We start from the raw sequence: 26,929 nt of genomic DNA on the forward strand, positions 1-26,929 counted from the left end.
GTCAAAAAAGTGAACAGAATGGTGGGAATAATTAAGAAAGGGATAGATAATAGGACAGAAACTATCATGTTGCCGCTATATAAATCCATGGTATGCCCACATCTTGAATACAGTGCGTAGATGTGGTCGCCCCATCTCAAAAAAGATATATTGGAATTGGAAAAGGTTCAGAAAAGGGCAACAAAAATGATTAGGGGCATGGAATGGCTTCCGTATGAGGAGAGATTTATAAGACTGGGCTTGGAAAAGATATGGTTAGGGGGAGATATAATTGAGGTCTATAAAATCATGACTGGATTAGAGAGAGTAGATAAGGAAGTGCTGTTTACTACTTCTCATAACACAAGAACTAGGGGTCACCAAATGAAATTAATAGGCAGCAGGTTTAAAACAAATAAAAGGAAGTATTTCTTCACACAGCACACAGTCAACCTGTGGAACTCCTTGCTAGAGGATGTTGTGAAGGCCAAGACCATAACATGGTTAAAAAAAAACCTAGATAAATTCATGGAGGATAGGTCCATCAATGGCTATTAGCCAGGATGGGCAGGAATGGTGTCCCTAGCCTCTGTTTGCCAGAAGCTGGGAATGAATGATAGGGGATGGATCGTTTAATGATTACCTGTTCTGTTCATTCTCTCTGGGGCACCTGGCACTGGCCACTGTTGGAAGACAGGATACTGGGCTAGATGGATCTTTGATCTGACCCAGTTGGGCCATTCTTATGTTCTTATGTTCTCTATATCCTTGACCTGTCCTCTTCATTATTTACCACTTCCCCAATTTTTGTATTATATGCAAACTTTCAGTGATGATTTTACGTTTTCTTCCAGGTCATTAATAAAAAAAATAAACAACATAGGGTTAAGAACTGATCCCTGTGGGACCTGACTAGCAACACACCCATACAATAATGATTCTCCATTTATAATTATATTTGAGACCTATCAGTTAGTCAATTTTTAATCCACTGAATACAAGCCATTTTAATTTTATATCTTTCTAGTTTCTTAATCAAAATTTTAGGCAGTACCATGTCAAATGCCTTGAAGAAGCATAAGTATATTACATCAACACTATTACTGTTATCAACCAAATGTTTAATCTCCTCAAAAACTAGTTTAGTTTACATTATTTATGATACTTCATATTACACTAATAAATGTTCTGTAGTTTATCTTGAAATAGTAATGAAGTCTAAGAAATATAAAACCTTATTACAGTACCCTGCTATTAAATTTGTGTTGAGAGGAGGGAGATACCACCATTTTTGTGTGAACAACTTCCTCCTCTTGCCTCCTAACTGCCTTTTCTCTCTCCTCATCCTTTCTCTGTCTGTTATCAGAGAATCTCTCTCCTTTGACTTTTCCTCTCTGTATTCCAGTGCATTAATGTTTTCCTATTTTGAATAAATCATTTCACTCCTATTTTCTCTTTTATCCTGTCTACTAACTCCTCTTTGTCTGGCTGTGCTGGAAGGAGGACAGGAGACACTGGATGTGCTTTAATTGGGTCACAACTTTATTCTTAAATGTCTGGGAGTACCCCACAGATAAAAGCATGCAGTGCAGGTAATCATAGCCATCGACTCCATGGGTGCTCCAGGGCTGGAGCACCCACAGGGAAAAAATGGTGGGTGCTGAGCGACAGCCCCCCATCAGCTTCCCCCCACCCTCTCAGCACGTCCCGCCTGCCAGCGGGCCCCATGCCTCCTGCTTGCCGTGATTAGCTGTTTTGTGGCAGGCAGAAAGTTGGTGGGGAGAGGAGAGGAGCAAGGATGCAGTGTGCTTGGGGAAGGGGGCATAACTGAGCAGGAAGAGGCCGGGTGGGGGTGGAGCAGTGGTGGGAAGAGGCATAGTAGGGGTGGGGTCTCGGGGGCAGGGGTGGAGTAGGGGGCAAGGCCTGGAGCAGAGCCAGGGTTCGAGCACCCCCTGGTACTTTGGAAAGTTGAGGCCTGTACAGTTAATCCCATAATTATTTCACTTTTTATACCCGGAGGGCTTCCATCATCCCTCCCCCTTACCCATCTTGGTCCCCAGCCACCCTACTGCTGGGTCCTAACCCCCCCCTCAAATGAGAGTTAAGGGGGGGTGGCTCCCTGCCATATCAGTCACAGGAGCCCTGAAACCTGCCCTCCACTATTTCTGCTCCTTTAAAGAATACCTCCTTTAAGTTCTTTACCAATCCATATTATCTGATCATTCTATCCCCACCCTACAGAGTACCTGCACTGGACATCTATCCCACATTTACATAATGAATTGTGACATCATAGCCTAACTTCTATTTCATGTTTGCCCAATTTAGCACCCCCAAATCTGCTATAGTGAAAATAAAAAAAAATCACTTTGCCTTGGCAAATCTGGCTGTGATGGAACAATTCCTTTCCAGCCCCTGAAGTAAGAAGCGACTAGTGCGCAGTGCCCACAGCAGATCCTGACAAAATCCAGTATTTCACCACTTCCATGGGTGGCAGAGTGGGTGCTTCTCTGCCTGGTCCAGGTAAAAGAGGGCTTTTCCTACACTGGCATTGACCTATATAGTCCCCCCTCTCTTCCAGTTACCTGTGGGGGTGGGATATATCAGCGTCCCCTTGCTAACCTGTTCTGCAGCTGAAGCAGAAGAAAATCAATCCCAGGCTCTCTAGCCCTTAAAGGGGCGCAAACCTTTTCCAACAAGCCAGACAATGGCCCCCACCACTTAACATGTGATAAGGTCATTATCTCTAAGTGATAAATGAGTGAGTCGATACAATGTCTTTCTTATGCTGTGACTTGCCCTCCTTCACCTATCTCCTTGATACCACCCAGATTGGCTTCTGCTCACAACAGACTGTGCACTGAATGAGGCAGGGGTCCTGTTGAAAAGTAGTATGTGGACATGTAATTAAAGATTGTGTCATAATGCATAAGCCCAAGGGGGCAGAATTAAAATTGCACAGGAAATTTGGCATTTTCTTTCTTTTGAGTGCTTGTCTTTGCAACCTAAATGTAGCTTATGGGATATAATTTCCTTTTAAAAAAAAAGGAAAAACGTAAAAACAAATTCTAATATGCACAACTGTAACATTCTATGATGCATCATCGTTGGGGTTTCAACCCTGAATCTTCATTCAGCACAGACTTCTACCACTTGAGCTAGAGGACTACCTTTGTAATCTGTCATCAGAAAAAAACCATTATCCCAGAGGGGGGATATGCTAATGATGCCAAGTTGTCAGTGTAGTCGAAGAAGGCATGGCCTGGCTCTGTTACCTTACCACCAAATTCATTATCAATCCCAGGAATGAAGGAATGGTATCAGCTAGCAGAAATATGCTTCTATGGTGTAATGATGAAGAAGCTAATCTGCAGTACACTCATAGTAGAACTCTGGCCAGAGCAAATGGTGTTGGACAGTGACATGACACTAGAAAAACTATGATGATGTCCAAAACCAAAGTATGTCCAGCAGCAGCAAGCCAGGATTAGAAAGGTCAAGAGGAAGCAATCATACACTGATGTTAGGTTAGAAATGTTCATGATACTTAATGGAAGAGAGAACTGCAGCAGAGGGAGAAAAGCAAACGTGCTATAGGGTGCACATAAGTTCAAGGAAAGCCCTAAACCTTTGCTGATGCTTTAATAATCCATTGGTCTATCCAATTACAGAATGCCATCCAAGATGCTATTTCCCATGACTGTCAGTGAAACGGCCATTTTTAGAAGTTGCCATTCATTCCCTCATACAAGACAATACAGATACAGTCTCTTTGAGGAGACAGCAAATCATAGTATACAGCAGTTAGTCTAACAGTGACTTAGGCCACATCTGTACTACGAAGTTAAGTCGACTTTATGTAAGTCGACATCAAACCTCTGATTTAAGCAAGTCAATCTTGTGTGTCCACACCACGCTCATTACGTTGGCAGCGTGCATCCTCACTAGCAGCGCTTGCATGAATGCACGGACCACTGCACTATGAGTAGCTATCCCACAGTGCATATAGCCAAATTGTATTCTGGAATTCTGAAATGCAATGCCTTATGTGACTAAAACAGTTGGCGCAGGTGGTTATGGGAACATGGTGTTAGCATCCCATGATGCACTTACCTCCCTCTGTCCCTGAAATCAATGGCAAACAAACCAAGGCTTTTTCATCCCTTTTTTCAAAAGCTTGGATTAGCCATGGACACCATAGCATGATAAGCATGGACCCTGCTCAGCTGTACACTCTTGTTGTGAGCATTACAAATACCTCACGCCTTATCCTGCAGTATTTCCACAGCTGAGACAGGAGCTGTCGCGCAGAACAATGTGATGCCACGCAAGCAGTCCCACTGCAAGCCATAGAGCAAAACAACTAGTGGTTGCTAGGAACAGTAAAGCCTCAGCTGAACACAGTTGAGCACCATTTCTGGTCCTTCGGAAACAAGCACTGACTGATGGGACCGGATTGTAATGCAGCTATGGGATGACAAGCAGTGGCTGCAGAACTTTCGAATGAGTAAGGCCACTTTCCAGGAACTCTGTGCAGAGTTTTCCCCAGCCCTGAAGTGCAGCAATACTAAAATGAGAACTGCTCTAGCAGTGGAGAAGCGAGTCACAATCACTCTGTGGAAGCTTGCAATGCCAGCTGCTACTGGTCCATGGGGCATCAATTTGGAGTGGGTAAATCTACCGTGGGATCTGTTGTGATCCAAGTTTGCAGGGCCCTCAACAGACTTTTGCTAAGAAAGATAGTGACTCTGGGCAACGTGCAGACATAATGGATGGTTTTGTCCCGATGGAGTTCCCTAACTGCGGTGGGGCTATAGGCTGAACACATATACCTATCTTGGCACCAGATCACCTTGCAAAAGAGTACATAAGCCAAAAGGGATACTTCTCAATGGTGTTGCAAGTGCTGGTGGATCACACTGGCCATTTCACCAACACCAAAGTGGAATGGTCAGGAAAGGTGCATGATGCGTGCATCTTTAGGAACACAAGTCTGTTCAGAAAGCTGCAAGCAAGGACTTTCTTTCCAGACCGCAAAATAACCATTGATGATCATGAAATGCCAATCATGATCCTGGGAGACGCAGCCTACCCCTTGCTTCCATGGCTCAGGAAGCCATACACCGGCAGCCTGGACAGAAATAAGGACCAGTTCAACCATAGGCTGAGCAAGTGCAGAATGGTAGTGGAATGTGCCTTGGGGTGTTTAAAAGACCGCTGATGCTGTTTGCTTGCTAGACCTCAGTGAAAGCAATATCCCCATTGTTGTTGCTGCCTGCTGTGTGCTCCATAATATCTGTGAAACAAAGGGAGGAAAGTTTCCACCTGGGGTGGGGGAATGAGGCAGATCGCCTGGCAGCCAATTTTGAGCAGCCAGACGCTAGGCAATAGGAAGAGCACATTGAGGGGCTCTGTGTCTCTGTTAGGCTTTGAAGACCAGTTTCAGCAATGAGCCAGAGTAACGTGACAGTAATCTGTGTTGTTCCTTACCAAATATTCCATTGCATTTTCTCCCCTGTAAACTCCACCCCCAACCAACCACCGTGTGTGGAATGAATAAAGAGCCTTTTCTCCAGAATCCATTTAGTATTATGATGCACACAGACAGCAAAGAAAAGAAAGATAACCTGGGGCAGAAGGGCTGATAACACTATGAGGGGAGAAACAAGGACAGCTTGCTTACAGATTCACTGCAATAACAATCAAAGGTCTGGGAATGGGCGCCTTCGGTTCCCTGAACCTTCCCCTGGCGTTGAGTGCAATGGATATCAAACTCTCTCTCCCCCACCCTGCCTCATAGGACATTTGGGGTAGAGGACTGAGAATTGGATGATGATGGCAGGAAGTTCAGCAATGCTGCAGAGGGAATCTAACAGCCAGCTCAACCAGATGCCTCAACATGTCTGATTGCTCCTTCATAATCCTCAGCATCTCATCCTGAGTGGCGCGCTTTTGTTCCCTGCATGCTCTGCTGTCCTCTGTCCATGTCCAGGTTCTCGGACAGTGAAATCCTCCATGCTCTGAACTCCATCTTTCCAGTCTTGGAGGTGTACATTAACTCATTGAACATATCCTCCTGAGTCATCCCTGTCCACATAAACAGTCTTTTTTGGAGAGCACCCCCTGCGTAGCTGCAGTGGCCACTGATACCCATTACACTTCCTTTTTTGTTCAGATTAAACATAAAAATAATAGCATGTAACCCCTACCGTTTTATTGGAAATGTGCATGCACGAGAGATGCCTTCCCCGGCATCACACTTCGATGCCAATTGGTCCTGTGAAGGGATGGGCTCCAGGGTTAAAAACAGTTCTTGGCTGTCAGGGGTACTGGATCCTCCACTTGCCTGCCTCCCATTCCCCTCCTCCTCCTCTTCCTTGTCAACAAGTCCTCCTTGTTGTTGACCTAGGTGGCCTGGGACTCCTGGGAGGAATCCACTTGCCTTTTGGGGTAGTGGTGGGGTTACCACCGAGAATCGCATGCAGCTCCTCATAAAAGCAGCAAGTCTGTGGGGCAGTACCAGAAAGACTGTTCATCTCACTTGTCTTCTGATACACTTGCTGAAGTTCCTTTATTTTCACATGGCACTGCTGCATGTTCCTGGTGTAGCCCTTCTCTCCCATGGCCTGCGTGATCTTGGCATAGATGTCAGCATTTCTTCTGCTGCATCAGAGCTCTGCCTGCACAGACTCTTCTCCCGACGCAGCAATAAGATCCACCACCTCCTGTGATCTCCATGCTGGTGTGCGTTTGCGGCCTTGAGTCTCTATGTTCAGCTGTGCTGGCAAGCTCTCCATGCTGACGAAACAGGAAATGAAAATTCCCTGGGCTTTAACAGGGGAGGGGCTGATTCCTGTGTACCTGGCTGACATACAGTGGAGTAGAAAGGGGGAGAGGCAGAGGAACCCAGGCCCACAGTCTCCTCTGGGTTCCAGCCCAAGGACCCTGTTTTCGGTGGATAAGGACTCCTACACTTCCCTGAGCTGCTCCTAACTTCACCCTTCTTGTCAACATTTTCACCAGGTCTCTGGAGTCTGCTAGCCCTGCCTGCATTTATGGATCCTCACAGCTTTTCCTTGGCCAGCTACGAGGGTACTTTCTCAAAGACATTTCCCACCCCTTTTCTGTAGCAGCTGAGACTGTATTCTGAGCAGTCCCGCTGTCTCTTACCTTTTAAAACCATCAATATCTCCCTTCTGCAAACAGGAGTTCCCATTCAGCCCTCCCTTTGGGTCTGGGTTTGTCTCTCAGGCCTCTTGTCTTTTGGATAGCCAGACCTTCCTTTCCTCAAGCAGGAGTTCCCACACAGCCCTCTTCCTGGAGCCAGTGTTTGTGTCTCAGACATCTTGCACTGGAATAGTCAGCTTCCTTCAGCTGAACACCCTTTCTTATTAGCCTTTCAATCTGGAGAGTTCAGTGGCTCATCCTTCTCTTGTCAGTGTCTGCCCTCCCTGCAAGGGAGGGAGGCAGCCCTTTATGCTGACCCTTTTCTCCAAAATTTTCAACCCTGAATGGTTGGGGAAGAAGGGAGCCTTGTCCTGCCCACTCTGCCAGGCTCCTAGTCCCAGGCCTTTAAAGAAATAGTACCTATCTTTCTCCCAATCTCTGATTATTCCTGGGACCGCTTTTTCTCTAGCCGTATCCTCCACAGGTCCTCATATAATCTTTATTGGGTCTTTCAAAATCCTTAAAGGGCCATGTGAGGCGGTGGGGTGGGCTGAGCACTCGGCACTAGTACCCTTATGAGGAGGCCACCCTGTCACACTTGGTCTTAGTGGAACGTCCGGACTGTCTTGATGGCCAGATAGCCAATGAGTTTCCTTCATATTAACTTCAAGAGTTTTCTATTAATGGGGAAGGCTGCATTAATAAGGGAATCTGGGGCTGGGTGACTCACATACAGCAACGTGGGAGCTCTTCACAAATCATGAAAAAAAAAAATAAGGAATTCCCAGGGATTGTTTGAGTGCTCAGAGATTTGGTAACCTGGATGCTCTATATGTCTTCAGATATTGAACCAGATAGACATCTACATGTAAACACCTGCAATTGGTCAGCTCAGTCCATAGTAAAGGAGTGCTCCTGGATTCTTCAGTGACACTAAGCTATCACACAGCAGCATCCATGAGTAATGCCTACTATCTTTGGCTTGCTGGAAACTTCTGTTTCATCTTAAGATGATGACCAGACCTCAGTTATGTACGCCTTTGTCATCTCCTGTCTGGAATACAGCAATGCTATATACCCTGGCATGGAGCCATCAGCCTTTAGGAAATTCACACTGTAGTCTCCTAACCAACACAAGCTACTGCAAGCACATCTGGCCTGTCCTCTGTTCTCTACACTGGCTTCCATAGAATATGGACTCAAGTTCAATGTCCTAGTCCTTATCTTTAAAGTGTTCAATGGCTTGATCCAGGCTATCTAAAAAATTACCAAAAGCTCCAGGATCAGGAAGCATGGTTGACAGTTCTGCTTTTTGGGCACAGTGGGACTCACAAGGTTTAAGCTTATCTGTGTAGTAAACAGAGTTTTCTCAGGGGCCAGTCTGAGACTATTTAATGAACTCCCACAAGAACTAAGGACCATCACAAACCTCTCCTTCTGCCTAAACCAAACACTACACTGAAAACAATTATCCCCCCTGACAAGAGGATGAGAGAGAGAGAGAGAGAGAACAAACCATGTGACCGATGCTTAATGGATTACTGGAAGGCGCTCAGATACCACAGTGATAAGGGTTGTAGAAGAACCTATCTAGAATATAATAAAATCTTCAGTAGGGATAGATATGTCTAGCTCATCAGCTGCCTTTGAGCTTGCCCGCTGTCTTTTGTATCTCTCTGAATGTGTATCTCTGACTTCCTGTACCAGCTAGCCATGGGTAACCTGGTGACTGTAACAAGCATCCTGTCTGTAAGAGAATAATAAACCCCAGAGAAGCAATGTCTGCCTCTTTTTAACCAGAGGATCAAGGACTGTTTCAGATAATAAATTTCCGTAGGAGAACAGGATGTGGACTAGAGGCTAGCTTTAACACAAGACATGATGTTAACAAAGTGGTTTTCCATGGAAGGAAATGTTTTGGTTCAAAAGGAAACTTGTATACTGTAGAAAAGCAAATGAAGTGTGAATCCTATAATTCTAACAACAATTGGAGAGGTTTTTTGTCAACCAGAAATATTTTAATGTCACTATAGATTCTGTGAACTTCAAACCAATGTCTAATCAGTCAATATCATCTCCCTAAATTATTTAGTAAATGCACAAAGATAGATCAAACGTTTGATAATACCAGAAGCTCAGCAGTGGGTAAAATTGATTGAATGCACTTTGAGCATGAATAAAAGAGTTTATGATTTATTGACACTCTGCAGATTAATCTGAAGCCACACTGAGCAGTGAAGCAGAGTAGTAAGCTTGATTTGTAGGAACTTTAAGAACAATCTGACAGGAAGGAAAAGGAGTTTGATCATGCTTCTTGACATAAAGTATTTTTTGGTAGTTTCCAGTGATTTTGTAAAATGTTACATGTAAATGATGGAAATTGTTTTGTAATGAGTCCTTTAATGCAGTGCCTATTGTAGTTCCATTATTCAGTTTAAACTATGAAGCCTATCACTTTAAAAATACTAAAGAATGTATAGAAAATTGAAAAAAAATGAGTAATCCAGACTCACCATATACTATTATAAAATTGGTAGTCAAAATGATATGTTAATAATTACTGTATATGGCTACTAATTGATCATTCATCACTGATAATACAAATTAATTAGATTTAGCAATCTAACCCACTTTTTCAATTTTATGAACTCCATCTTTAAATTTTACCTTGTAATATTAAAGGAACTTAATCCTGACGTGAACATGAACTGAAAACTCACATCAAAACATCACTGAAATCTGGATTTGAATTTTGTAACTTTCCGATTCCATAGCTTTTCTTTCCAATTTTAATCCATCAATGTGTTTTGCTGTGAATGAGTCTGGATAAAAGTTTGGATTATTTCTGTTCTGTCTACATAAATGGGGTTTAGATGACACTGAGAGATTTGTGTCAGTTTCCAGTGACTTTTAGATTTGAGTACTACATTAATCGAAAAATATACAAGGTAAATCCATCGTAACAAGTAATATGGACATAGGGATCATGGGGGCAGTCACGCAGTAATAGTTATTAAGTGTTTGTGATAAAATATATTTTTAATCTTTCTATTTTGTTGTTGCATGAGTATGTGAGGCAGTATTGAAATGGTGATAGGTGAAAAGTTATCTTTACAGAGGATATATATGAGATCCAACAAGAATATCTGGGATTTATTTATTGCAAATACATATTTCTTCACAAAGAGGGATTTCACAGAGCACGCATGAAGCTTCAAAATACCATGGCAAAAAGACCAACTCAATTCAATTTCTCTGAACAAGTACCACACTATATAGACAATTAAGTCGTTTAGCTGGGTCTTGTAATTGAAAACAAAAGTTCTATTTGAAAATCCTGCAGAATATTTCCATTTGACGGATCATCTTGACAAATGTAATATTTTCATTCAGAATTTGGTGCTGTTCATTTGCATTATCAAATAATATAGAAGAAAACATTTTTAAATGGAAATATGGAATGAGTTTCGCATTTTCAGAATAGAATAACAGTTGCGAATTTGACACATGATATGTCATAACATGAACTTTATCTTTGCATAGCAATATCCACACAAAATATTAGTTTCATATCTGAATGCAGTCTACCAATGCAAGAAAAATAATGTATATTACACGTGGTCACAATATATAACAGAGCAAAATCTCCAGATGTAGAAGGTAAGAATAAACAGGAACACTGTGGATAAGTTTCAAGGAGAATGATTGAACACAAGGAAACTCAGAGGCTCAGGAAGTAAGTTTGATTTTTATTACAAAGGTCAGGTGTCATAGGGCAGAGAGAAGAGACAAGTCTTGAAATAGGATTTTGAAAAAGTCAGGGAGTTAATTAAGCACAGAGAGGCTGTTCCAGATGATAGAGCAGCATGAAAGAAGAACATACCACCAACTGTGAAGAGACGAGAAGGGAAAACAAAAAGAACTGTGATATTTTAGGAGTATATACAGCAATCTTGAATATAAAAACAGGTGAGGTCAGAAAACTAGAGTGTGAATCAAAGGAAATCTTAATGTCTGGGGACCATATTCAGACCTTGTATAAGTGGGTGCAAGCCTGTTGACCTGAGTTTAGCTGTACTGCTCATACCATTTCTGAATTTGGCCTTTGGAGGAAGATTTTGTTTCTTGTTCTGAAAAAGACAGAAAGTTAAAGAAGATATTGGGAAATGGAATTTTACATTTCCATTTTTAAATACAGCAGAGAAAAGACATGACATGTTGTTTCTGAATTAATTGAAATTCAGGAGTGGAGACACAGAGACAACCACAGATAGCTGGCGAACTAATCTAAATATAGTGTCTATAGCACTTGCCATCTGATTGCAGGCACTGAAAATTGTACTTCTATGGTCCAGCCTCACTGGCTTGTCTTGAAATGAAATAGATTTTTTATGTTCTGGGAACTGGGGTTCAAATGATCTACTGTCTTCCCAGATGACTATTATTATTTACATAAGACCATAAAAATGGCCCTACTGGGTCAGACCAAAGGTCCGTCTAGCCCAGTATCCTGTCTTCTGACAATGGACAGTGCCAGGTGCCCCAGAGGGAATGAACAGAACAGGTGATCATCAAGTGATCCATCCCCGTCACACATTCCCAGCTTCTGGCAAACAGAGGCTAGGGACACCATTCCTGCCCATCCTGGCTAATAGCCACTGATGGACCTATCCTCCATGAATTTATCTAGTTCTTTTTTTAACCCTGTTATGGTCTTGGCCTTCACCACATCCTCTAGCAAGGAGTTCCACAGGTTAACTGTGTGCTGTGTGAAGAAATACTTCCTTTTATTTGTTTTAAACCTGCTGCCTATTAATTTCATTTGGTGACCCGTAGTTCTTGTGTTATGAGAAGTAGTAAACAGCACTTCCTTATCTACTTTCTCTAAACCAGTCATGATTTTATAGACCTCAATCATATCTCCCCTTAGCCGTCTCTTTTCCAAGCTGAAAAGTCCCAGTCTTATAAATCTCTCCTCATACGGAAGCCGTTCCATACCCCTAATCATTTTTGTTGCCCTTTTCTGAACCTTTTCCAATTCCAATATATCTTTTTTGAGATGGGCTGACCACATCTGCACACAGTATTCAAGATGTGGGCATACCATGGATTTATATAGCGGCAACATGATAGTTTCTGTCCTATTATCTATCCCTTTCTTAATTATTCCCACCATTCTGTTCACTTTTTTGACTGCCGCTGCATATTGAATGGATGTTTTCAGAGAACTATCCACAATGACTCCAAGATCTTTTTCTTGAGTGGTAACAGCTAATTTAGACCCCATCATTTTATATGTATAGTTGGGATTATGCTCTCCAATGTGCATTGCTTTGCATTTATCAACATTAAGTTTCATCTACCATTTTGTTGCCCAGTCACCCAGTTTTGAGAGATCCTTTTGTAGCTCTTCCCAGTCTGCTTGGGTCTTAACTATCTTTAGTAATTTTGTATTATCTGCAATTTTTGCCACCTCATTGTTTATCCCTTTTTCCAGATCATTTATGAATATGTTGAATAGTACTGGTCAGAACAGACTCCTGGGGGACACCACTATTTACCTCTCTCCATTCTGAAAACTGACCATTTGTATCTACCCTTTGTTTCCTATTTTTTAACCAGTTACCGATCCATGAGAGCACCTTCCCTCTTTTCCCGTGGCAGCTTACTTTGCGTCAGAGCCTTTGGTGAGGGACCTTGTCAAAGGCTTTTTGTCTTTTCAAGTGGTCAGAAATCTTTTAGATGCCTGCCAGACAAGTAAAAACATGACCACAGGCCAAAAGAGCATACCATGTTTGACTGAGGTAATACTACAGTGTCTTAGCAGATAAGATTGGGAGGAAGAGGAGAAACACAAAAAGTAGACAATAAAATGACATGATTGCTCCATTATGCACATACATCTCGATAGTTAATGATTTGGGTTCTTCTGAAATTATCAGCATTGCCCTGCCTCTGATGTGCAGCAAGTTATATCTAAAGGAGAAAGTATGAAAGGCTACATCCTTAGATTTTAGGCAGTCAGCACGAATAGCACTTAACAAATAATACTCCATAGAAAATATGAAATAAAAGCTCCATTACTAAAATATTAAGATTTTTCTGGTTTTGGAAAGCTTGTTAGAAAGAAAATTAATATCATTTACAACCCCCCATTCTGAGAAATCAGGACCCGAGTTCTGTCTCACAAGCTGAGGTATGGTCAAACAGTCTTAAAGAGATGGAGAAAGCATGAGACTGCATTTTGGTCTGACTTTCTGTTTCCTTACGCCTAATCTTGTCCCCAAGCATCTTGTTTGGAGCACTACATCAGATGGTGAAGAGCTGTACAGAAAGAAAACAAGGCAGTCAGAAAGTGAGGAAAAGACCAAAACTTGGAAGGAAATGGAGATTTGGGCATCGTCAGCATTGAATTTATACTTAAGGCTGAATTTAAAGTTAATGTGATTACTGCGGAGATAAAGGAAGAAGGAGACACGCCTCGGGGACCTAATTCACCCCGGGTGTTCGCTACATCCCACCACCCAACACAGATGTAATGAGGTCAAGTGGTGTCTGTATAAGATAAATAAGAACTACTAATTATTCCTCAAGTAAGGTTTTTAATGATTTTCTACTATAATAACAGCATAAACAAAACAGAAAAAGAAAAAGCAAAGACCAATATTGGATAAGAATTCATACAAATGGCAAGTTATATTGGAGACAAGTACAAATACACGTAAAATTACTATTCATCAAAGAGCTAATGAATGACAACTGTACATGCATTTGTGTTGACAATTTATACTAAAGACAAGCACAAGTACATGTAGAGCTGTTATACACCAAGAAGCTAGTGAACAGCAACCTCACATACACTCGTCCTGATAGGTTATACAGAAGACCCTGAAGACCCTGAAGACCAGCATATGTAATGCTATCATCCACCCTTTATCTATTGCTAGTTTTATCCTATAGTATCGATACAACTTGAGATCAGTTCCGCTCGAGCACTCAGACTTCTTTACTCCATAGACTTACCCTGCATTCGTCCGAAAATACATTACCCTTCAGTCGGCCATTTTCTGCACTGGCCAGGTACAGACAGTCGAGAAGTGCACGTCCCTTCGGTTCACGGGGTGTGGGCCAGGTATGTAGTATGCCCAAGACACACACTGGCTTTGTGCCTTCGATTTATCTGATCTGTTGGTCGTGTTTCAAAACAGATCAACCAATCAGGGTGGACCACATTGCTAATGTGGTCAGTGTGGTTGCCCCAATTGTATAATTGATGCATACTTATCTCCTTATAGCCAATTGTCAGTTAATCATACAATTCAGGCCTATTTATCTTTTGTAGTCAATTGAGTTTTAAGTGTGGTTAATGTGGGTTTGCTTATTTCATAGGAGTCAGCAAAAAGTTGCCTGGTTGTAGCGCATCTTGACCACAAGTCTTAACTTCCTTTTGCAAAGCTTGCTTTTTAGAGTTTCCGGAAGTTTGAGGCCTAACATTGACAGTACTTTTGTTCAGTTTAAGCTTGACAATACAATTCTTCAAATTATTCACAATTACAGACAATCATAGAGGTAGAGAAGAAGAATTGGTCAAAGAATAAGCACTTGAAGGCGCTACTGTGGAAATGTCACGTGAAAGAGGAGTATTTAATAACAATCACAAACAACAACAACTACAACAACAACCAACAGTAGTTGGAGAGGTAGAAATGGAAGCAGAACAGCTAAATGCCTGAGAAGTTCAGCAAACAATGCCACACTGGGAATGTCATGCTTAATAGTTGTAAGGTCACACAAAGGTCAGGATGGATGATAAGAAGGAGTCCTAGTTAGAAAAGCCGAAAAGGTAAGTAACTATGCATAGAAGAGCAATTTCAGTATGTTGGAAAGGGAGGAAGCAATCAAATAAGTTGGTTTAGAAGAGGTTTTTAGATATACAAGAACATCATTTTTTTCCAAGACCATACAAAGAGGGAACTCTGGAGATAAGCAAAACTAGTGGAGAATCTTACTACTCTTGAGACATCCGCAAACGTGATAAAAATACACACACATCTAAAGCACATGCTGTGCAACCTCAGTCTCTGTACAATAAATTTGCTAAATTCCCTTTCTATCAGTAAACTGCAGAACCTATTAATACATTTCTTCCAAACCTCTTGCACCTTTTGATGCAATAATTTGGTCCCCACTGTAAAGGTTTCCATTTGCAACTATAACAATTTCTAGGTATTCTGGGTAATCAGAAGAAAAGTTCATTCCCAGTCACCATTGGAGGGACAAGGAAAAGGTTAAAAAAATCCCACAAATGAAAACACAATGAAGTTACTGAGTTCCTTTTTCTAGCAACCTTTCAACTCTGGTTCATCTCCTTCTCTTTATGGTTCTCCACCAACTCTTGTCCCTAGCTTTCCATGAGACTGAATTCATCCTAAGTGCAGAGCTCTGCTCAGATCTTGGGAGCGGGAAGAGTGTATCTCCACAAACCTGCACCCCATAGCCTTGGCAATATTTACACCAGCTGAAGGGCTGATACAGGAGGCAGCTGTTCCACCTCCTCAAGCTTTATACCAGTGGAGGGTTCATCTATGCAGGGGGAATTAATTGCTGGTAACCTTCAGGCAGAGTATGTCCACTTTGCACTGGCTCTGTGGCTCAAAGGGTAAATCTAAACTGTGCAATAAGCCCAGGCTCTTACTTAGGTTTGATCTCAAATCCCCCTTCCAGCCACACACAGATGACTATGATTTCAGTCATCACGCAGGACCTTGGTCTTAGGACCCTGCTTGGGGGATAGGTCAGAGCCCCAAGTCCCTCTGTGGCTTGAATGCAAGTCTTATAATTTTGCAGTGTGGACACAGCTATAGCTGCAGACCTGAGTCAGAAAGTGAGTGTAGTGCAATATGAATGCTTTGGCACAGCTGTGAGACCTGGATCCAGCAATTGTAAGTCCAGATTTTCAATGCAGCATGGATACTCAAGTGTGGGCTTGGAAACATTGAGTCCACAAGCCCTGGTCCCACAGATGTGGGTTTACAGTGCAGTGTAAACATTTCCAAAGTGGCCTGAGTTGACTGGAGAGCTGGCCCTGTATTTTTTAATCATGACCACCATCCTGTTCCCAGTTTCTTCCAATCCATGTGATCATTATTCAATACAAAGTTCACCAATAAAAATAAATTTACCAAAGTGAAGATGGTAAAAAAAGATGTGGAAGAGGTCAGAGTACCTGGAACAGTCAAAACTCTGACATGGCTTTTGGAGACGGTTGTGAATCCTGGCCGCTGTGTGTAGACTGTAGTTTGGGACATAAGACAACAACCTGTATCCAGCTGCAGCACATCGTGAGAAGTGTGGGGGAACCACAGTTTTCATCCTGTCAAAAATTTGCATTTGGAATGTCATGTTTTAAAAAGTCAGTTTCAGCAGCCAGCTCCTTGGCTTCCTGGTCAGCTCACCATCTGCCAACTTGCCCGCCTGTTAAGTGGACAGCCCTGGGAGCCTGCTGCCTGGGAAGCCAGGAAGCCCAAGGAGTTGGCTAGCTGAGTAAGTACTACCCAGGAAGCAGGACAGCTAGGAAGCCTGCAACCCAGGGATTCTGGCCATTTAGGCAACTGGCCAGGTAAGTAGCCACCACTGACTGGGCTGGGCAACCCACCCACCTGCAGGCAGACAGCTGGGGAGCTGTCCAGCCTGGGTGCCAGCTTCCCAGGTAGTCTGGAGAACCTAATAGTCCAGAGGCCTGCCAGGCGAGGAGCTGGGCAGCTGGGAGGACTGGCAGGAAACAGGCTAGCCTGCTTGCTGGGTTTCCATCAAAAGTTTATACAGAATCTAATTGACAGAAAGTTTTGATTCAGCAAATCAGCATTTACCAACACAAAACTGAAAAATTCTTGACTAGCTCTATTCAAGGTGGGTTAGCATTCAGAAGTTTATAGAGCACTGGGGACCTGGCTATTTTAAGCTCCTTTCCCAATTTTCACCCACAAAGAGTGGTGCCATTTGGTTTCTTGAAGCATAAGTGTGGTTTTCTGAATTAGGGCTTCAGAGTTTACTTCTTCCTACTGTGGGAGTTGCATTCCATCCTGAAGTTCATGCTCTCTTGTCCATAGAGTTGGACCTCCTGGTTCAGGGATTAAGGCATTCTCAGTAGAACAACTTGAGTCCTGGAATTTCCTCCCTCATGCATTCTGCCCAAGTCCAAGTTTGGTGATTATTATTTTTAAGGGTACAAGTCAAGATACTTTCTTAATGGCTTTTTCTTAATTTGTGCCCTTAGCCTGAGGGTATCCCATCGATAAGATAGGTGGCTGGTTTGTGCTAATTGCTAGACAGATGTTGATTTTAATGTTTGTAAAGTGCTCGGCTATCATGAACATAAGTAGAATATCAACAACCCAAATAAACAGCTTCATTTGTACTTCTTCCTTAACTTTTATATTTTATTTTCCCCTTGTTGTTACATTGAAGTCCTTTGCTTAACTGCCCAGCTATGTCATATACATCAAGTCTGGGAAGGATTTGTTTCTCCATTTAATGTTTTACTTATAGGAGTTACACATTTATAGATACCAGCCCCTAGTGTTATGATACTATTTTAATTTAGAAGCAGATGACCGTTATTTCACTGTAAGCCTTTTCACAGATTTATTGAGTCATAAACCTGATGGTGCTTTAGGGATGCTTTCAAAGGAGAGCAATGAGAAACATTAATGGGAATGTTTGAAAGAAAAGTGTTGCTGGATAGTCTAGAAGTTGTTTCAGGTTTGTAATAATTTTGGGGGTGAATCTGAGTGCTTATGCAAGTGACTGATAGTGTAGGCACATGGCATATTGTGTATATCTTCCACACAAGCTTTGCCAGCATATCCTGCCAGTACTCCTCAGTTCTGACAAAAAGAAAAATTGTGTATGCAGTGGTGTTGTAGCCACGTCAGCCCCATGATACTAGAGAGATAAGGTGTGTGAAGTAATATCTTTTGTTAGACCAACATCTGTTGGCGAGAGACACGAACATAATGGGAAAGTGAGTATGTTTCCCAGATCCAGAGAAGAGCTCTGTGTAAGCTTGAAAGCTTGTCTCTCTCACCAACAGAAGTTGGTCCAGTAAAAGATATTAACTCACTCATCTTTTCTCTCTAATAAAAAAAAATCTTGACATTCCAATCTAGGCTTGCCATAAGCAAAGACTAACAATTGTGCCATGGTTTTCCAACATGGGAAAAATGCCCACTGCTGCCTAGATTGACCAAAATCACTACACATGTTAAAGGTTATGGCCCAATTGAAAATAATAATTATTAATAATAATATAGCCCCTCCCTCACTATACAGTTCTTTTTTTCACTTACTAATAATATCTTTGTGTGAATTTTAGTAAGGCCCCATTTTACTGTTCATTTTGCTTTACACTGATTTTGCATCTTTATTTTTCCTATTTGGATAGAATTCTTCACAGCCATAATAGCCTGTTTGATAATGATTATGTGTGTGGTTCTATGTTTAAACAATGCTGAAGGGGCTCTGAATCTACTCTTTTAAATGCCCCAAAAGCAGATAGCTTAGAAGCATATTAGAAATGCAAAGTGTTGAAACTTGACAATAGTAATCAGTTGTGCCTTGTCTCTAAAATAGTCATGTTTACCTCAGTAGTAAACATATTTCATGTATTACAAATATCTTCCTACATTACTAGAGTTGCTCTATGATCATTGATACTCTTATCTGATTACCTAAAATGTTGAGAAGGGACAACAGTCAATACCACTGGAAAAATGCAATGCCTAACAGGGTTTATGATTTTAGAAACAAGATAAAAGCTTTATGACTCAAAGAAAACAATCAAATGCTTTTTTTGTAGCCACAAGCATCATATTTACTTACAGGATTGTGACTATAAAAGCAAATATCTCTTACAGGAAGCCAGGACAAAAGCTGTCAGAGAACAGGGTAGTAAATAGCTCTGAAATTGTTTTCTCTGCTTCATTTCAAAAGCTTAAGGCTAAGAATGTTTGACCTTTTACAAATGGAATGGTTTCCTGCAGGTCATGGTGCTGTACTGAATGCTGATGGTTATGTGGAACTTGATGCAATCATCATGAATGGTAAAACTCTTGCTGCTGGTGCAGTCTCCTGTATCAGGAACATCTCTAATCCGGTGACGTTTGCTTGTTCAGTCTTGGAAAAGGTAGAGAACTTTTATTTTCTTCATCTGTGCAGTTTTAATTCTAATGTTTCTTGACAGGGGGACAAATAAGATTGTGTAATTGTTAAAAATGCTCCAGAAAATGTAAAGGGGTCAGGGAGAGAAATGTTAAGTGAAACAAACAACAATCTAACTAATCACATCTGTTGTCAGTCATTTGTCACCATGACAAATTAGTGAAATATGTAAGGTGTTTCAACTGAAAATTATATTTTTATTTTAGCATTAATAATTTAAAATTTTAATGAATTTTTTGCTGATTAAAGGCCAAATCTTTGTCCCACTGAGGTCAATGGAAGTTTTTCTGTTGACCTCAATGGGATCAGACTTGGCCTTAAGTGTAGACAATTTTTATTTTTTGGTTTGTTAATATTTCCTATGTAAGCTAATGCTTTCTTCCATACTGCCCCTTATGCATGGAACTAATCCATTAAAGACATTACTTGTGTTCCTTCAAATTCCTCCTGCAGACTCACTCCTGCTGTGAAACCTACAAAAATCAGCCAGCTGATGATGACTAGGTTGTGCAACAGTTAAGGAAATATCTATCTATCTATCTATCTATCTATCTATCTATCTATCTAGCGATTGATCGATCTATCTATCTGCATCATGACCCCTGTTAATCTCCCATTGCAACTAACCGTGGCAGAAACCAAATCTGACAATATGCACTGAGAACACAGGAGAAATAGACATAAATGTCATATACAGGGCACCTAAAGTCATCCGTTTCAATGTGGAAGGATTATTTGCAGAGAAGGCTGATGTTCTGTCTGGTATAAAAGCATATATCATGCTTGCAAGAAAGAGAGAGACAGCAGCCCCAAAAATCCCTAGCATGTATATTTCTGTGAACATAAAAAGCAACATCTGTGGCAGCACAATACTTGTACTGGACAAAAGACGGGTGAAAAACATTGCTGTGAAACACTGTGCTACAATGGAACTCATCATGGTTGAACTTGATAAAATAGCAGTAGTTTCTGCTTACAAGCCACCAGCTGAACAGTTGGCCTGGCCAGCCAACTTTCCCCTGTCAGAAAAACCATGCCTCATCATAGGGGACTTCAATAGTGTCAACACCATCTGGGATACCCCAACAATGACAACAATAAGGAAGGATTTGAGAAGTGGGCAGCACCAAACAACTTGATTTTGCTCTATGACTTCAATGACAAATATATCTTCCAAAGCACATGATGGAACAAAGAGTACAATCCCAATGTACCCTTTGTTGTTCATCAAAATACAGGCAACTTCAAAAAGGAGGTCATGGCAGCAATTCCAAGGTCAAAGCATAGACCAATAAGTGCCATTAGAGGCTATAGTACAGCCCAGAAAAACAAAGTATCTGCTGTGATTCAACTTTAGAAAATCTGACTGGGAAGGCTTTACCTCTGAATTGGATTTATCCATCTGTGATATTACTCTGGCACATGAGCGTTATGGAGAATTTGTCTCCCTGGTGTGGAAGACTTCATCAAAGTACACTATGGCACACTGGAAATTATTTGTACCTGGGCTTTCAGAACAGACCAGCCAACAATCTAAAAAATATTCAGAACTGTTTGACTTGGATCTGTTTGGTGAAGAAACCATTGGACTCAGGAACATGCTTATATGAGAGAATAGAAAGGATCAGTGTGACCATTGGAGGGAGATGGTTGAAACAACAAACCTGTGCTGTAATCGGAAACTAAAGCCTGGGCTAACATTTGGAAGCTGAACCCTGATGGACAAAACCCCAAATCCATTGCCACAGTCTCTCACAGACAAGTTGCACACGAACGCACCCTAAATGGTCAGCCAGCCACAAAGCAAAACAGGAAAAGAAACAAGCAGGAATGTTGTCCACTCCTCAGACAGCAAAGTGCACAATGAGCAACTCAACACTGAGACACTTATAATAGCCATGAAAACTCTGAAATGTGGAAAAGCAACTGGACTCCATGGTGTATCTAATGAATGATTACTGCATTTTGTCACAAAAGTGCAGAATTGGATGTTTGACGTCTTTAATTCTTGCATGGAGACAACACAGACCCCCAGGCTGTGGAGACAGGCCAAAGTGATTGCACTACTTAGACCACATAAAGACCCTAGCTCTGGAAAGAGTTATCACCCAATATCCTTTTCTCAACCTAGAAGCTATATGCACAGATGATCATGTGTAGAATAGAGCCAATAGAAAGAGCAGCTGACTGATGACCAAGCCTATTTCAGCCCATCTCATTCATGCTAAGGCTAAGTTGCAACCCATCTCAGAACATCAAAGATAGTTTCTCAATCTGCAAAATTACAGGGTCTGTGTTTGTTCATCTGCCAGCTGCTTACGACACCATGAACCATTGTGCACTTCTACTGAAATTGGCAAGAATTCTGAGAGGAAGCAAAATGGTCCAGGTCATCTACTCCCTGTTTGAGAATCAATGTATTTTTGCTGAGATGGATGTTCAGAAAAGTCAATGGCATACTCAACAGAATGGATTGGCTCAAGATTCAGTGTCATCACACTTGCTGTTTGATGTCTACAAAAATGACCGACCAGAATTCCCTGATATGTAAAGATTCATTTATGCAGATCACCTTTGCATCACCACCTAGTCAGAAAGATTTGAGGCCATTAAGTACACTCTAAGTGGTTCTCTGAGTGTACTCGGAAAATATTATCACACATGGTTCTTGAATGCTATACCTTGAAAGACACAAGTGTGTTCCATTCACCTGAAACACCATCAGGCCATGTGAAAACTTCAGATATCATGGCACGGTACAATCCTTGATCGCTATGAACATCAGGTGTACCTTGGGTTCACATTAGACTGAATGCTGACATTTAAAGAGCACATAAAGAAGCTGAAAAAAGTGAACTCCAGGAATTGTGTACTCCAGAAGCTGGCCAACACAAAATGAAGAGCTGACCCCTGGAAAACTTTGAGCAACCAGTCTCGCCTATGTTACTCAGCTTCATAGTAACATGCCCTAGTATACTTAAGCCATTCACATATAATTGATACTGAACTCAATAAATCCTGTAGGATCTTCACAGGGACATTGAAACTGACTCCCACGCTGTCGCTGTACTGTCTTCGAGGGGTTGCACCACCATTAGTGCGGTAGGGTGCCTTCAGTACGAAGGAGAGACAAAAACAGGTGCATGATCCACGACATCCACTGCATGGACACATGCCACCACTCAAGAGGCTGAAGTCCAGAAATAGCTCTGTCTCTGAAAATCCTTTACCCCAAAATACCACTGTGGAAGGCTACATAGTAGCAAAATGGTGGGAAATGCTGATGATCATTGAGAACCTGGTTCCTTCTGTCACGGTTCCTTCCCCACTCTGAACTCTAGGGTACAGATGTGGGGATCTGCATGAAAGACCCCCTAAGCTTATTCTTACCAGCTTAGGTTAAAACTTCCCCAAGGCACAGATTTCTTTCCTGCCTTGGGAACCAGTTTAGGTTAAAAACCTGGTAAGCTGCCACCACCAAGTGATTTATACAAAGAACAGGGAAAAAGCCTACTTGGAAACATCTTCCCCCAAAATATCCCCCCAAGCCCTACACCCCCTTTCCCGGGGAAGGCTTGATAATAATATCCTTACCAATTGGTACAGGTGAACACAGACCCAAACCCTTGGATCTTAAGAACAATGAAAAATCAATCAGGTTCTTAAAAGAATAATTTTATTTAAAGAAAAGGTAAAAGAATCACCTCTGTAAAATCAGGATGGTAAATACTTTACAGGGTAATCAGATTCAAAACATAGAGAATCCCTCTAGGCAAAACCTTAAGTTACAAAAAGACACAAAAACAGGAATACACATTCCCTCCAGCACAGCTTATTTTGCAAGCCATTAAACAAAAGAAAATCTAACGCATTTTCTAGCTAGATTACTTACTAACTTTACAGGAGTTGGAAGGCTTGCATCCTTGATCTGTTCCCAGCAAAGGTATACCCAGACAGACAAAACCCTTTGTCCCCCCCCTCCAGATTTGAAAGTATCTTGTCCCCGCATTGGCCATTTTGGGTCAGGTGCCAGCGAGGTTACCTTAGCTTCTTAACCCTTTACAGGTGAAAGGATTTTGCCTCTGGCCAGGAGGGATTTTATAGCACTGTATACAGAAAGGTGGTTACCCTTCCCTTTATATTTATGACACCTTCAGAACAAGTTCCTCCAGGCACTGACCTCAAATGAAAATACTGATATACTCTCGAGTGAGAGCTGGAATGGCAAAGACTGGTGACAGTGTGACCCAAGTGGAAGCTAAGGAATGACCCAAATGTGAATGTGGAGATTCTAGGCAAATGCTTGAACACTGCCCCCTAACAACATACTGTACACTAAGGAACTATTCACAATAAGTGACAACACTGTATTTTAGCTTGTTGCTTCAAAACTGAAGCCACAATGATGATCAAATATTTAATAGCTAACCAATTCAGTCACATGATCCTTTTTTCATTATCCTCAACCTAACTTCTTGCCTTCTCTCCTCTTTTTTGATCACACTTTTTTTTTTTAACAAGTTCTCTCAATTTAGACTGAAAGTGCTTTGGGGAAAGAGTCATGTTTTTGTGTGTGTTTGTACATCACCTGCTATTGGTCTGTCTTTCCTACCTGCTATGGTCTGAGTTTTAAATTGGAATTTGATTCTTATGTTTCCTTCTCCAATTTGTTTCTTTCAAAAAATCCAGGTTTTGTATCAGGGTGTTCCAAACGATCTTAAGCTCCCCTTACTACCATAAGATAATAATCCTGTATGTTCTCAGAGGTTTCATTCCATAGTATATTGAGTTGTTGGAATTAATACTTTTCTTATTTCACATTGCATATTGTATCTTTTATGTGAATTACTGTATTGGTTCTTGGAAAATATATACATGTAGATTTTGAGAAATCCAAAGAATGTGATAATGTGAAGATTATATTTATTACTATATGAGGGGACTAGAAAAACTGAAATGGCAAAATGGCAAAGAAATAATTCATATAATGTGTTTTGTAATAATTTATTTATAGAAAAATACAGAACAATCCGGTGGCTGATGTAAAAGGGATCCACCTAAACAAAGACTTGCTTCGAAACATCATGTGCTGCAGCCTCACCCCAGCCTCACCCCAAGAAATATAGTTCCCTAGACAATTTTTATAATTATAATTAAAGTTGCTCATTACTGTACTAATTACTCAGTATTACTGGTAACACTGCACAAAGAAAGCACTTCAGATAACAATTTGCTGCTTTGATGACTCCATAAGCTAGGGTCATAGTTCACACATCAGATATAAGCATTAGCATGGAATGAATTGCTAGACAATCTTCTTTAACTTTCTTCTTAAATGAGATAGTTAGAGATGGTATTTAAGAAAAAATATCGTTCATACACTTAACAGACAAAAATAATTGTAAAGTAAACAGAGAAAGATTGTTACGAGAACCAAATGGAACTAGTTTCACTGCTCAAATAAAATGAGTGTTCTGGTGGCTGTTCTGTTTCTAAGTTTTGAAAGTATATTGTTATAGCTCAAGTGCAAGTAAAATATGATCCTTAAAGATTTTATTTTTATTTTTAATTCAGCTTGCCATAAAAGTGGCTCACAGAAAAAACATAATGATAATTACACCAGCAAAATTTGCATCTCTGTAGTTAAAGGGCTTCCAGCATTTTCATTAAATACTTCTGTTTTCATAGTCTACAAAAAATACATTGTGGTCATAATCTGCCATAGAACAGATCAGAAGAAAAATGCTTATTTTTGTAAATTAAAGTTTGAAGAAAACACATCAGAATCTTTAGTTATAGATGATCAAAAGAATAGAATGCTTCCCATTCCCACCCCTCCTTTTTTCATTTTTTACAGTTTTTATTAGTTTTCAAAATATAGAAATATTTTTTCTGGCCAAGCAGTCTGATTTATAAGTAAGATGCACCCACTATGGAAGGACCCAAGTTGCTCTGCACAGAAAACACTGAGGATGTTTGTCTTGGCCTCTGGAAGTCAATGACAGTTTTGACAAAATTTCACCCGGGGACTTTGTGGGAGCAGGGGAATCCAACCTTTCAGGGAAGAAAGGTAAGCAGCAGGATACGGACCCTGGACTTCAGGAAAGCAGACTTCGACTCCCTCAGGGAACGGATGGGTAGGATCCCCTGGGGGACTAACATGAAGGGCAAAGGAGTCCAGGAGAGCTGGCTGTATTTCAAGGAATCCCTGTTGAGGTTACAGGGACAAACCATCCCGATGAGTCGAAAGAATAGTAAATATGGCAGGCGACCAGCTTGGCTTAACGGTGAAATCCTAGCGGATCTTAAACATAAAAAAGAAGCTTACAAGAAGTGGAAGGTTGGACATATGACCAGGGAAGAGTATAAAAATATTGCTCGGGCATGTAGGAATGAAATCAGGAGGGCCAAATCGCACCTGGAGCTGCAGCTAGCAAGAGATGTCAAGAGTAACAAGAAGGGTTTCTTCAGGTATGTTGGCAACAAGAAGAAAGCCAAGGAAAGTGTGGGCCCCTTACTGAATGAGGGAGGCAACCTAGTGACAGAGGATGTGGAAAAAGCTAATGTGCTCAATGCTTTTTTTGCCTCTGTCTTCACTAACAAGGACAGCTCCCAGACTGCTGCGCTGGGCATCACAACATGGGGAGCTGTGGCCAAGATGGCCAGCCCTCTGTGGAGAAAGAGGTGGTTAGGGACTATTTAGAAAAGCTGGACGTGCACAAGTCCATGGGGCCGGACGAGTTGCATCCGAGAGTGCTAAAGGAATTGGCGGCAGTGATTGCAGAGCCATTAGCCATTATCTTTGAAAACTCGTGGCGAATGGGGGAAGTCCCAGATGACTGGAAAAAGGCTAATGTAGTGCCAATCTTTAAAAAAGGGAAGAAGGAGGATCCTGGGAACTACAGGCCAGTCAGCCTCACCTCAGTCCCCGGAAAAATCATGGAGCAGGTCCTCAAGGAATCAATCCTGAAGCACTTACATGAGAGGAAAGTGATCAGGAACAGTCAGCATGGATTCACCAAGGGTAGGTCATGCCTGATTAATCTAATCGCCTTCTATGATGAGATTACTGGTTCTGTGGATGAAGGGAAAGCAGTGGATGTATTGTTTCTTGACTTTAGCAAAGCTTTTGACACGGTCTCCCACAGTATTCTTGTCAGCAAGTTAAAGAAGTATGGGCTGGATGAATGCACTATAAGGTGGGTAGAAAGTTGGCTAGATTGTCGGGCTCAATGGGTAGTGATCAATGGCTCCATGTCTAGTTGGCAGCTGGTGTCAAGTGGAGTGCCCCAGGGGTCGGTCCTGGAGCCGGTTTTGTTCAATATATTCATAAATGATCTGGAGGATGGTGTGGATTGCACTCTCAGCAAATTTGTGGATGATACTAAACTGGGAGGAGTGGTAGATATGCTGGAGGGCAGGGATAGGATACAGAGGGACCTAGACAAATTGGAGGATTGGGCCAAACGAAATCTGATGAGGTTCAATAAGGATAAGTGCAGGGTCCTGCACTTAGGACGGAAGAACCCAATGCACAGCTACAGACTTGGGACCGAATGGCTAG

The 26,929-nt window shown here is 41.5% G+C and overlaps 1 protein-coding gene across 2 annotated transcripts in view; it reads left to right on the forward strand.

The window, feature by feature from the left end:
• LOC141984669 (isoaspartyl peptidase/L-asparaginase-like) overlaps positions 1 to 26,929 on the forward strand; it is a 241,812-nt gene that overhangs the window by 43,433 nt on the left and 171,450 nt on the right. For both annotated transcript variants that reach the window (XM_074947901.1, XM_074947902.1), the window contains exon 3: positions 19,188 to 19,330. In XM_074947901.1, coding sequence (XP_074804002.1) covers positions 19,188 to 19,330 — 143 coding nt within the window. The remainder of the gene's footprint in view (positions 1 to 19,187; positions 19,331 to 26,929) is intronic.

The sequence above is a fragment of the Natator depressus genome, chromosome 3 (assembly GCF_965152275.1).
Source record: "Natator depressus isolate rNatDep1 chromosome 3, rNatDep2.hap1, whole genome shotgun sequence".
NCBI classification, from domain to species: Eukaryota; Metazoa; Chordata; order Testudines; family Cheloniidae; genus Natator; species Natator depressus.